Raw genomic sequence first — 13,412 nt, 5'->3', positions numbered from 1 at the left:
TGGGCCTGCGCTAATATTAAAACCAGCACATGCCTATTTACGGCCTAAGCCCTTACCACCACTCACTGACCTAGCGGTAAGGGCTCAAACGCTACCCACGCGGTAACCATCCAGCTCGCACCAATTTTCTACCACGGGATTTGGTGCACGCCAATCTTGGAATTACCACTGGGCGCACATGCTACCCTGGCAGTAGTGCCGACTGGGCACGTGCTACCCATGCATTAGCTCTCCAGTGCCTTTGTAAAAGGGCCCCTTAACAAGCTAATGAGGGCTGATAACAGCACTTAACAAGCAATAATGTGCACTAATTGGCACTAACTAGAATTTACATGCACAACTTGCTAAGCATATTCTATAACAAAGTGCGTTGAACTTCCAATGTGCGCAGGCAGAAAGGGGCGTGGTTAAGGGCAGGAAAATGGGCATTTTGTGGGCATTCCAAAATTTACACTTGTAGGTACAGAATATGGCCCAGTGCACATAAATCTACGCACCAGGATTTACGCCACATTTTTGTTGGTGTAAATGGATGCGCATAGTTTTAGGCGCTGAGATATCAACTATGCATATTCTATCATCGGTGCCTAAATCTAGGCACCGATTACAGAATATGCTTAGTCAGCACTGATTTCCACGCCGATTTTTTAGGCGCCGTATATAGAATCTCCACCTTAGTGCATGCTAAATCCGTTAGCGCAACTTAGTGTAAGCAGCCCATAGTGAGTAAATGGGAGGGGGTGTGCACAGAGGAAGGTGTATGGCTATGGGCATGGGTGTGTCATACATTTACACAAGTATGTTATAGAATATTCTCATTTACATGCGTAAATGCCAACTTACACTAGTATTCTACGAGTTATAATGGAATCTAGGCACCCAAATGCCATTATAAAATTCAAGCTCAGTGTGTTGCATTTTGGTGAATAAATACGGGCAAACTTTATAGAACTGACCCCTACAACTACAACACACTAATTGTTGGCATTTAAATTCAACATGTTATCAAAAATAAAATCAGACCCATGGTATCCACTCTGTATCACTCTAAACTTACGTTCTAAAATGTGGAAAAGAAGCTCAAAGTCTTCCCTTGTTTTTGGATTCATTCTTCGCTCATATTCACTTTTCATACGATCCTCTCTTTCTTTCTTTCTTCTTAACTCTTCTTTTAATTCCCACTCCATTCTTTGCATTTTTTGAAGTCTTAATTGCTGAACTATTTTCTTTGCATGGAATTGCCTGAAATAGGTTTGTATTACTAACACCTAAATATGCAACAAAAGGGAAGACTACTTAGAGATCAACAGGATGCCAAAGAAATCATTTTATCATCACAATGTCAATTGCTTCTCTATTTACAGGTCACTGCAACTGAACCTACTAATTATCTACTATAATAAAAAGCAACCTCAAGGTTATGAGGACACTGACGTCACTGAAGTCAGTCAGTCTCCCAGAACGGTTTGTGGATTCATGGTGGTGAAGCCACCCCACAGACCCGTGCCCCGCCCTCGCGTCAAACGTCATGACGTCGAGGGCAGGAAAAAAAAAATCAACTAAACAAACGGTTGACCCTCCCCTAAAGCTGCAGCTGAACACAAGGACCTCCAGCACCCCCCCGCAACAACCCCCTCCTGAGACACCCACCTTCGCGTTGCTTTGCCGGCGGGGGACCCGAAACCCCGCCAGCACAAGCCCTGTCTGCTCACTACGGCGTCATCTTCGGCGTTCCTAGCCTGTGGAGGCAGGGCTTCTGTGCGTCTGACGTCCTGCACGTGCATGACGTCAGACGCACAGAACTCCGCCCTGCACAGCTACCAATGCCGACGATGACGCCGTAGTCAGCACACAGGACTTGTGGTGGCAGGGTTCCGGGTCCCCCGCCACCAAACCAACACGAAGGTGGATGCGATGGGCACGGTGGGTCGGATGGCTGCGGCCGGATGCATCGCCGTGGGTGGGATGGTGCTGGGAGGGGGGGCTTCGCACCTCACAGGCAACTGCTAAATGAGGAAAACCTTGCTAGCTCCCGTTTCATTTGTGTCAGAAACGGGCCTTTTTTACTAGTTATTTATAAAATATCACTGATGCTCGCATTATTGCAGAGTTAGACATGAGGAATAAGTATAGACAAAATTAACAAAATGTACTAAATGTTACTAAAATACAATCCACGAAAAGACAGCCGGACAGGGGCACTGACCTAGAAGAGACTTGGGAACTCTTAAACATGAATTGGGTCTTGCCAAAAAAAGAAAACTGAATATCTCTGAAAATTTCTAGTTCTACTTTTTCATGATATTGCTCAATCAATCCAACAAAGAAAATTCTCCTTGCTTTGTTTTTTTTTTCTTAATTTCTGTAATTATAATTTTACTAATAATACAAAACCTTACACTTGTTCCTTCAAGCACAGAGCAATAACATCATAATTAGACCTAAAAAAATAAATAAATTGCAACACAAAAGAAGCTAAGAAAAACATAGGTGAGGAGTAGTCTATTAAAGATAAGGAGTTCCTAAAGAAGAAATAAAACAAAAACAACAAAAAAAGGCAAAGGCCCAGCCAATTAAACCTCATAGTATACATCAATTATTCCAACCAAACTAAGACGGTCCGCTACTACTAGCTCTTTTTAACTGATCTGCTGCAAAGAAGATATATTTTAAACCCAGATAACACACCACACATTTGCATGGATAAGCCAGCACAAACAAAGGCCCTAGAGTCTAGCTCTGGTTTCTTCTCTTAAAAGTAAAAACTCCTTTCTTCTATCCAGCGTAGATTTTGTAACATCAAGAAACATCCAGATCTTTTGTCTGCAATCTGAATACTGCATTTAAATCTTGCTCAAATACAAGTAAAGCCAATAAAGTTGCTCTTGTAGAAACCTCTGAGAGTGAATCTTCCAAAATTGCTGATAAATTATTTAAGTCATTATCTCCTTTCTCAATCCTGTACTTAATTTTCTGGGACTACCCCTTTTATTGAGCCACGGCAAAAAGTGGCCTGCTTTAGTGTGAGCAGGTCTTTTGGGCACACGATAGGCCAGTTATTGCCACATCCTGGAAAAGGGCCTTTTTTAAGGGGCTGGAAAATGGACATGTGGAAAAATAAAAACCAGCGCGTGTCCATTTTTGGCCCAAGACCTTACCACCACCCACTGACTTAGCGGTAAAGTCTCACGCACTACCCGGGCAGTAGGCATGCAGTGTGTGTCCACTGCTGTTTAGTGCTGGTTAAGCAACACTACCCCATATTTTTGGCAAACACCAAATTCAGAATTACCGCCCGGGGCATGCAGTAGCCAGGCAGTAATGTTGATTTGGCGCATGCTGGACTTGCATAGGCCATTACTAGTCTTTGTAAAAGGGCTCCTGAATAAAAATGTCCGTAATTCAAAACATGTATGTCTCTGGAGACATTTGCTTGTGTTTCACCAATATCAATGCACTCTATTGCTCTTAGCTTCTCTTCCAATGTATATGATTTGCACTTCAACGAACCCCTTACCACTTCAAGAGCAATGAGCTGGAACCATGTTTGAACCAGAAGGGTGCATCAACCATGTGTGCTGGAACGGTATGCATCGATCATGTGAGCTGGAAGGGTACTTCAATCTTGTGAGTTGGGACCGCGAGTCAACCAAGCCAAAGGTACAAAAGTTCTAGGAGTCAAATTCGTTATCACGTTGTAAACAAATTTGCGTTATAATGGTGCTGCACGTTATGATGAGAGTGAGGTGTATGTCAGAAGAGAATAAAAAGATTTTTGCTCTTTAATATGGAACCTGGCTACTTGAGAAACCCCACAGAGTTTAACAAAAGCATTACGAATGCTAGTAGGAAAGAGAAATAAATTCAGTCCAGAATTCAGGGTGGGTATCTGGACTAGTCTCATTGGACTCAAGGAAAGAAAATTACAGATAAGACAAAATTTTTCCTTCCTCTTTGTACTACCAATCCAGTCTAGAATTGATGGGATGTAGCAAACCAATCTTTGCATCGGGCTGGTTGAAGACACCCTTGCTGAAAGTACTACCACACCAAATGTAGCATCTTCCCTGGCCTGTTCATCTAACCTATAAAATGTTTCCAAAGAATGTAAAGAAGATCATGTGGCTGATTACAAATATCCATTGTAGAAACAATTTGAGCATTGGCCCATAAGGTTGCCATACCCCCTGATCGAATGTGTTCTAAGCCCTTTAAGCAAATAAGCAGTACCAATTGCCTCCTTTAAATGGCAAACAATGGTCACTTTCATAGCAGCTTGTTCTTTACGTGGACCTTCAAACAACACAAAAAAACTATTAGATATTCAAAAATCATTAATGACCTCCAGATAATGCATCAAGATTCTAGGAACATAAGTTTCAAAGCTTAAATTCTTCTACCAATGCTCCCAACAAAAGGGAGCTAAGTCTGTCTAACATGAAAGGCCAACACCACTGTGATAGTGTGTGCGAGGTTTGAGCGTGGGTCTTCAGAATTACAGCCAGACAAAGGTAAAAAGAAAAGCAAAATTCTTTATTAACACAAATGTTGAAGTCTGTTGCCTCACAGGAACAATAAATGAGGAATAAAGTCTCTGGAAACTCAGATGCAATCTTATGTCAGTCCATTGCTAACAGGCCCCTAAGTCACAGTTTATGCAGCCTTGCTGCCCAGTTGCACAAACACTGGTCTGGCTCCAACCAGGCCTCAAGCACAGCTTCCTTACAGTGCACAAGTTAAAGCTTGGTCTACCTTAGCCAGGTTCTGGTACCTTATATATCAGCTGTAAAGGCATGTACCGCAGACAGGCTTCTTTCTTTCTAGGACTTCTCTGCCTGGTTTGAGCTCTGGGTTTTTATGGGTGCTTGGCTACACCCTCCCTACTCTATATCTGCTGAGCCACCATTTCCCTGTTCTAAGCCTTGCCTTTTAAGGTGGCTCCTTAACTGTGAGGGAGTGTCATTAAGGATGAGTGTTAGATTCTTATAGACTCCCTCACAATCACTTTCAGAAAAAAAGAAGGAAACTGCTCTGATGGATATTCCAGCTTCTATAATGCGCAAGAAGAGATCTTGGCAAGTTACAGCTTGTAACTCCGACATCATCCTAGTCGTAGAAAAGGCTACCAGAAAAAAAAAACAGTCTCCAAAGAAAGATCTTTTAATGAAGCTTTCTTTATAGGCTCAAAATAAGAACCAGATAAATCATGAAGAACCAAGTTCAAATTCCAAGGTGGAACTATACAGCTTAAGAATTAAATCTAGATGCAAACCTAAGGAACCTCCCTTCAGTCAAGCATAGAAGCATGCCAGTGCTACCATTTGGACCTTGAAAGAAGTCAATGCCAAACCTTTTTGAAGTCCATCCTGTAAGAAGGACAAAGTCTGCCATATTAACAACCTGAAAGGTGGAATATCCTTTTCAGAACACCAAGACTCAAAAGCTCTCCAAACCTTAGCATAGGTTAAGGAAGTAGAGTGATTTCTGGCCTGCAAAAGAGTACAAATTGCAGAGTTTACATAACCTCTGTGCCTCAGATGCACCCTCTCAAGGGTTAGGCCATAAGACAGAAGGGAGACAGGTAGTCCATGCAGATTGGTCCCTGACAAAGAAGACCTCTAACTTGTGGTAAGAGTAAAATTTCTACTGACTAAAAATGAATCAATCCTGCAAACCATGACCATCTGGGCCAGCCCAGTGCTATTAGAATTATTAACTCTGGATGAGATGTTATTCTTTTCAAGACTCATCCTTAGAGGCCAAGGAGGAAATATGAGAGCTTATCAGGGAATCTGAAATTTGCCAGAACATTGGTGTTGCGGCTCAGTGACATCAAGTCCATCACTGGAACTCCCTAGCACTGTGTGATCATGGTAAAGCCTGCTTTCGACAACTCTCATTCCCCTGGGTCTATAGTGTTCCTGCTGAGAAAATCTGCTTGAATATTTTGAACTATGTGAGCTGCTGACAACACTTGAAGATGAGCCTCCACCCACTGGAGCAGCACTGTGAATTCTGACCTTGCCTGATAATTGACATCACCCACCACTTTAGCACTGTCTGACTGTCCTTCCCTCCAGAATAGTCTGAAAAGTGTGAAGCGCCAATTGTATGGCCCGAATCTCCAAACAACTAATGGACCATCGAGCTTTGGTTGTCATCCAATGACCCTCTACCACTTGATCCAAACAATGTACTCCCCATCTGAGGACACTGCTGTCTGTAGTGAGTCCTGTCCAATCTGGAGTCTTTAATGAGATTCCTGTGACTAAATTGCAAGTATCCAACCACCAGATCAGACTAACCTTGGCTTCCTTCTACCAAGGAAGTGAGACATTATAAGCTCTTGCCGAAGAAACCAACTCTAGAGTTAGTGCCATGTATCTCAAAACTTGCATATGATCTGAAACTCGGGGCACCTTCTGAGCCCGGATGAAATGAATTTGTAACTGGAACTTCAGCTACCTCTGTATTAGTAAAAACACCTTCCCTAAGTGGGTGTCAAAGTGAGCTCCTAGGTACTCTAAGCACTGGGCAAGTTGCAACTTGCTTTTCTCAAAGTTGATTATCCATCCCAGCGATTGCAGAAACTGAACAACTTGGGTTTTTACTCAGTGACTCTCTTGTTCCTTCTTTGCTCTTAATACGGATGAACTAAAATCCCCTGCTTTCTTAAGAGGTACTGCCACTACTACCATTACCTTTCAAAAGTTAAGAGTAGCCGTAGCTAGTTCAAAAGGATGTGCTTGGAACTGGAAATGTTGACCTAGGATGGCAAACCTTAGAAAGTGCTGATGAGGCTCACAAATTGGAATGTGCAGATACACCTCCTTAAGATATAGTGCTGTGAGAAACTGTCCTAGAAAAACCACCAAAATGACCAAGCATGTGGAAATAAGAGACTTTGAGAGCTCGATTTACCTCTTTCAGATCTAAAATTGGATGGCAGGAACCCTTCTTCTGTGGGACTACAAAGTAAATGGAGAATCCTCCCTTTGCTTTTTTTGGACTCTGAAACTGGAACAACTGCTCCAAGTTCTATCAGCTTGGCTAAGGTAGAGATGACCGCTTCGCTTTTCTGAAGAGAACAACAAGGAGATTCCATAAAGGCGTCTGCGAGGTGGTAGGGAAATTCCAAACTGTATTCTCTTCAAGTCACATCCAACACCCATTGGTCATTTGTAATTCAGGTCCACTCCTCTAAAAAGGCAGATAGCTGACCTCCTATCTGCACCAAGCGGCAGATAGACAATGCTTCATTGGGGACCTCTGGAGGTTCCGGAAGTCTTTGGACCTTGTGATCAAAACAAAAGAAGGATGAATTATGTTGAAAAAACATGATTTCTGCTAAGTATTAGTCCTACCAGGCCTATATCATCTCATAACCCTGTATTTGTGAACTCCAAACTGAAAGCCGTGGTTGTCTTCTGGAAGTCTTTGTGGTCTTGTATTTCCAAGTCTAACAATGGTACTCAAATTGGGCATGGAAAGAAATGAAGAAAAATGTAAGATAGAGCTGCTCAAGCAACTGGGTTCTCATCCCATATCTGTCGTCATTTACTATCCCATAGGCAGATAGTTAAATTCTACCAAACTTAAGTAAAATAATTTTAAAAATGCTATGCACCCTTTTACATATAGAAGCAATTCTCAAACCCATTCTGATGGAGCACTAACCTGTCAGGTTTTCAGGATATCCACAAAGAATGTGCATGAAATAAAATTGCATCCAACAGAGGCAGAATAGGCAAATCTTTCATGTATATCAATTATGGATATCCTGAAATCCTGATTGGCTGGTTCCCCGCTCAGGACAGGTTTGAATGATATTCCCTATTTATGTACCACTTCTTATGTACTCTTTTATTGCCTGTGTTTCAGTTTCAGTAATAGCAATAAACCTCAGAAAGTTCCTAGTATTAATGATTAGTGGCCTAAGAACCAGCGGAACCAAGTTTAATTTCCACTGCAGCTCCTTGTGACTCTGAGCAAGTCACTTAACCCTCCATTCCTAGGTTGGAATCTCTAATCTTACATCCGATAACTGGTCCATTTGTTTTTCCATGAAAAGACAATTCAGTCTAATGATTATTTCACTCAACGTGTGATATGGTCATATATGAGAGGAAGTTGCAGAGACGATGCTATCGTTTGTGCAGCAATTCTTCTAACTCATCTTTACTTCCTCTAATCAGCAATGAAGATTTTAGATTTGGTCTTGATTCAGCAGCTTTTCAGGGATGGTATCAAAAAGGGTTAAAATGGGTGGGAGATATGTTTGAAGGGCAAGGAAAAATTCACACTTTCGCTAAGCTGCAATCGTTATTTAATCTCCCTCCCACCTCTCTATTTTTATATCTTCAGATGCGTCACTATCTTGCTGGTTTGAGGAAGCCATGACTGATTGTACATAATGCACAAATCCTTGATCAGTTCTTTCAGCTTTAGAAAGAGCAAAGATGATCTTTGACACATTTTCATAAATTTTTGCTGGATCACCTCCCTGAATACTGTTTGGAGGGCTTGGCAGGAGCCTAGAGCAAGGAATTGGGTTGCCCTATTATGATAGAGACTCTAAAACAGAATCTGCTACATATTCCAAATCTATCTGTTCAAATGTTACTCAGGGAGCTTGAATATAAATTTATACTTATAACTTATGTTTCACCATGGAGGGCCTTCAAGGTATGCCTGGCCAGTGATGGAAACTGTCTCAAATGTGGTACAACAAAAGCCAACTTAGGCTATATGTTTTGGCATTGTAATTTAGTAGCAGGACAATAGAAACAGATCTGGACTTACTCTCAATCGCTATATTCTCATGTTTTTCCCTTTTCTTCCTCCAATATGCTCTTTCAAGGAGGGGTAAATTTGTTCTACTTTTGGAGAATCATAGATTCTTCCTGAGAAAGGCTTTGTTACTGGGGAGAAAAACATCTCCCGGAATTTACTCATTGGAAAAAAATCCTTATTTGATTTGGCGCTTTATGGAATGCAAAGCTGCAGGAATTAGGATTGATAGACGGGCACATTTTCAGAACATATGGGAACCTTATTGGATGGTGCTCGACAATGAAGATCATAGTATCCTGTTGAATAGGTAATTGGTTCTATTCTCTATGTTCTATTACACATGTTTTGACATAGTGTTTTTTATACCTCTTATGGTTTCAGCTGTCCGATTACAGTCTTACAATGTATTTTACCAGACCACTACTTGAGGTGGGTGGATGGAAGGGAGAGAACAACGAGGGAATTTTTGTTATTCGTTATCTGTTCTTTGTCCTAAGTCATTTACTACTAGCTGGGGACTATAAAAGAAAATTACTTATTTTGGCATGATCCTTCATTATACATACTGTCCAAAGAACTCTGACACTCCTCGACCAATGCCTTACACAGGTGGATAAGAGTAAACCATATGTGGTTTTAGTCTTTTTGTTTAATGTACAATGAGCGGAATTGTGTTTCCTAGTGTTTGGTGGACTTCTTGCTTGTATGCCAATAAAGACAATTTATTAAAAAAAAAAATCTTCTCCAGCTCAGTTCTTCCCCTGACCATCATTTGATGACTTCCATACTTAACCACCCTCCCCCACAGTTTTATCCAATCACCACCAACACTTTTAGGAAACTTCAGGCTATTGCCCCTTGCACTCTCTCCACCTCTGTTTCATCTCTCTTCTCTCATCTCATCCACTATGTTATGCAATTCTGAATGAGGCAGTCTCTTCCTGTAATACTAAACTCTCCTCTGCTTTATATACTCTTGCTGCTTTCATATCCCATCCCATTAGACATAACCAATTCCAAGCCTTGGTCAACCTCCAGACTCCGCTATCTATATTGCTGTGCCTGCTCTGCTGAGTACCTTTGGCTAAAATCCCATGCCCATGCTGACTTCATACATTTCAAATTCTTGATGACCTCCTTTCAGTCTACTCTTGTCCTTTCCAAACAAGAGTATAATGTCCATTTCACAAATTCTTTTGCCTCCAATCTTCATCATCTCTTTGCCACACTCTACCCTCCTCCCCTTCACTTGCTGCCCAAACTATGGCTGAGTACTTCTATGATGAGGTTCACATGGTTAGTCGAGTTCTCCATCCGGTCACCTCCATCTCTCCTTCCCACCCTTCATTCTCACATCTTTCCTTCAGCCACCTGCCACACTATCTTCCTTTTCTAAAATCAAAAGAGGAAACTACACATATTCTCTCCTCCAAACCCACTATTTGTTCTACCATTCCCATTCCCACCAATCTACTCAGCTCTATCTCCCCTACCGTCATCCCTTCCAGCTCTCATATCCTCAACCTATCACTTTCACTGCTACTGTTTCTGATGCCTTCAAACATGCTGTGATTACACCACTCCTCAAAAAATCTTCACTGGATTTGCAATACTATTGTTTATGTGCAGAATGGCAAATCTATCATGTGCACGGATGTGTGTACATGCAAATCTAAGTACCATTACCCAATAGTTCAGCATTTCCTTTTTCTTGTGGGTCTCCTAAGCTTGCAGTAAGAAGAAGAAAAAGGCATTAAATCCTCACTAGTACTAACCACAAAAGAACGAGCCAACTCTTTTGCTCCTTCTCAGACCTTGCATTAAAATCCCCGTGTTAAAAAATCTTGCACTAAACTGTCTGGTCTTCTGTGCACTTCTCTGCATTTACGGTGAATAACTAACATGTTCATATGTTCATAGGATTTAAATGAGATGTGCACCAACATCTACCCGAGGCTGAAAACACTTACCTCACGCACAAAACTCCTTCCTATGGAGGACAAACAAAAAATTGTGTGCAAAAACAGAGCTAACGTGTATACAAGACCAAGCATACTTTACTGCACTGGCCCTTCTCTGTGCATAATAAACAATATGTAAGGTAAGTTTAAAAAAAATCATCCACTTACTGCTTTCAGTCTTCGTGCATGGTATTCTGCTGCTGTCACATACTTCCCTGGTTTTATTAATTTGTCAGTAAGGTTTGACACATAGCACCCAATTTTGGTCATCTGTGTAGATGTTGTATTTGTACATTGTTGGTATCTGTTTTTTTCAAAAACTGTCTGTTTGAAATAGTAACAGAAACAATTATTTGTCATACTATTGTACTAAATCACCAGTCATTCAAAAGTGTGCAAAATTTATGAATACGGCATGAGACAAAAGGTTTTTTCTAGTATTTGAAAAACTGCAGTACACCAAATACTTCAATATATTCAGCCACTGGTAAAGATTAAGACTTTCTGCCTTAAAGAGATGCAAATGAAAAGAGAGTTGGGAGAAAAGAAGAAACACCTAAAACATTAGTAGTTTTAAATGAATATTTAAGGTTTGTGTTTTTTGACTGGATTCTGGGACATCAATATTAGTTTCATTGAGTCTTGGAGCTTGTGGAGTGGAGGAGTAGCCTAATGGTTAGTGAAGTAGGCCGAGTACCTGGGTTGAGTCCCACTGCAGCTCCTTGTGACCCTGGGCAAGTCACTAAACCCTTCATTGCCACAGGAACAAAATTTAGATTATGAGCCACTAGGAGTGGCAGTTAGAATTTTAACACCTCCCTGGGCATACTAGATTGACCATTTTGATTTTTTTCTGCTGTTAGCAGTTTTATCTACATGTATTCCAACCTATAGTAATATATAAGTGACAACAGGTCAGAAAAGAACAGGAATGGCAATAAACCATCTAAGGCTACACCAAAAGTGTTTTTGTTTTCATGATCTGTCTGATAAAAGCTTAACAAAAAAGGACATTATGCTACTATTACTTCAAAGCATGGCCGCCGAGAGTGGGGGCAGGGGGGCAAGATTCCCCCGGGCCCGGCCTCCAAAGGGGGGGCCCGGCTTCGGGGTCTCTCTCTCTCTCCTGCTCCTGATGGGACCCGGGTGATCACATCCCGACAGGAGCAGGAGAGAGAAAACTCCGGTGCCAGGCCCCCCTTTAGAGGCTGGGGAGGAGCAGACACAGGGCTTTGGGGCCTCTTGTTTGGCTGGCAGGGGTCCCTAGGCCCAGCCAGCAGAAGAAGCCTTCCTCCAGCGCTCCTCCAGCGCTGCTCTTCACTCTGCCGCATTGCCTGCCCTGCAGCTGCTTTTCCCCTTACATCGCGCATGCTTGGTTTTGATTAAATTGAGCATTAGCAATGTGAGGGGAAAAGCAGCCACAGGAGCAGGGCAGGCAATGTGGCGGAGTGAAGAATAGCTCTGGAGGAAAGCTTCTTCTGCTGGCAGGGCCTAGGGACCCCCACCAGCAAAGGTATGTGGAATTGCGACGGAGGGACAGTGGCAGCAGCAATCCTGGGGGGGGGGGGAATCCAGGGGGGGCAGAGGCCGTGATCCGGGGGGGGGGGGGGGACAGCAGCGGTGGCCCTGCCTTGAGCCTGGCGGCCCTGCTTCAAAGCAGTGGTTCTCAACCAGTATGTCGGGACACACTGGTGTGTCCCCAAGAGGTGAGAGCTGTGTCACAAAAAAATTGGTGTACACAGCAAGCCTGTGTTTCCTTTACAACCATCAGTGCCTCCAAGCTGTGAAGACCAGCAATCTTGAGGGTCAGGTTCTTGAAATCCCCCATAACTGGTCCCTATTTCTGCTTCCCCACTTCCCCAATAATAACTGCTGCCTCTAGCCCCAACTGAAAATATTTGCAGGTCTGCTGTCCATAGATTATTTGCTATATATTTTCTGAGTAGAACATTTAAGGTTTTTGTGTTGCTTCACAATATCTGGCAATGGAGGGATTTTGTGTTGCTGTTACTGAGATGACAACAGAATTTGAATAATTCTGTTTAAATTGACGTGCAGGACGTCAGGACGACTAACACAGAAACAGAATCCTTCCACATCAGCTGCAGCAGCAATGCGCTGGCCCAGAGACCGGCGCTGAAGAGGACTTCGGCTGGCGAGGGTTGGGGACCCTCGCCAGCACAGGTACCTGATGGCGACAGCGGGGGAGGGTTGGCGGCGGCGGGAAGGGGGTCAAAAGGGGAGGGGCACTGGGGGGTCAAAAAAGTGGTGGTGGCAGCGGCACTGGGGGGGCTAAAATGTGCCCCCTCACCTCAGGCTCTGGACCCCGCCGAAGTCTGGCTACACCCCTGGGATAGAGGGATAGGAATTAGAAAAGGTACAGAGAAGGGCGACGAAAATGATAAAGGGGATGAGACGACTTCCGTATAAGGAAAGGCTAAAGTGGCTAGGGCTCTTCAGCCTGGAGAAAAGACGACTGAGGGGAGATATGATAGAGCTCTATAAAATAATGAGTGGAGTCGAACAGGTAGATGTGAATCGCTTGTTTACTCTTTCCAAAATACTAGTACTAGGGGCATGCAATGAAACTACAAAGCAGTAAATTTAAAACAAATCAGAGAAAATATTTCTTCACTTAATGTGTAATTAAACTCTGGA

At 42.7% G+C, this 13,412-nt stretch overlaps 1 protein-coding gene across 1 annotated transcript in view; it reads right to left on the bottom strand.

The window, feature by feature from the left end:
- The window catches only part of IQUB (IQ motif and ubiquitin domain containing), a 100,452-nt gene that overhangs the window by 59,110 nt on the left and 27,930 nt on the right, over nucleotides 1–13,412 (bottom strand). The window contains exons 6-7 of the mRNA XM_030216482.1: nucleotides 10,923–11,078; nucleotides 1,058–1,268 (exon numbers count right to left, since the gene is read on the bottom strand). Of these exons, the coding sequence (XP_030072342.1) occupies nucleotides 1,058–1,268; nucleotides 10,923–11,078 (367 nt within the window). The remainder of the gene's footprint in view (nucleotides 1–1,057; nucleotides 1,269–10,922; nucleotides 11,079–13,412) is intronic.

Source organism: Microcaecilia unicolor, chromosome 10 (genome assembly GCF_901765095.1).
Source record: "Microcaecilia unicolor chromosome 10, aMicUni1.1, whole genome shotgun sequence".
NCBI classification, from domain to species: domain Eukaryota; kingdom Metazoa; phylum Chordata; class Amphibia; order Gymnophiona; family Siphonopidae; genus Microcaecilia; species Microcaecilia unicolor.
Note: the sequence above shows the minus strand (reverse complement) of the source record. Positions and strands in the feature narration are given on the sequence as shown.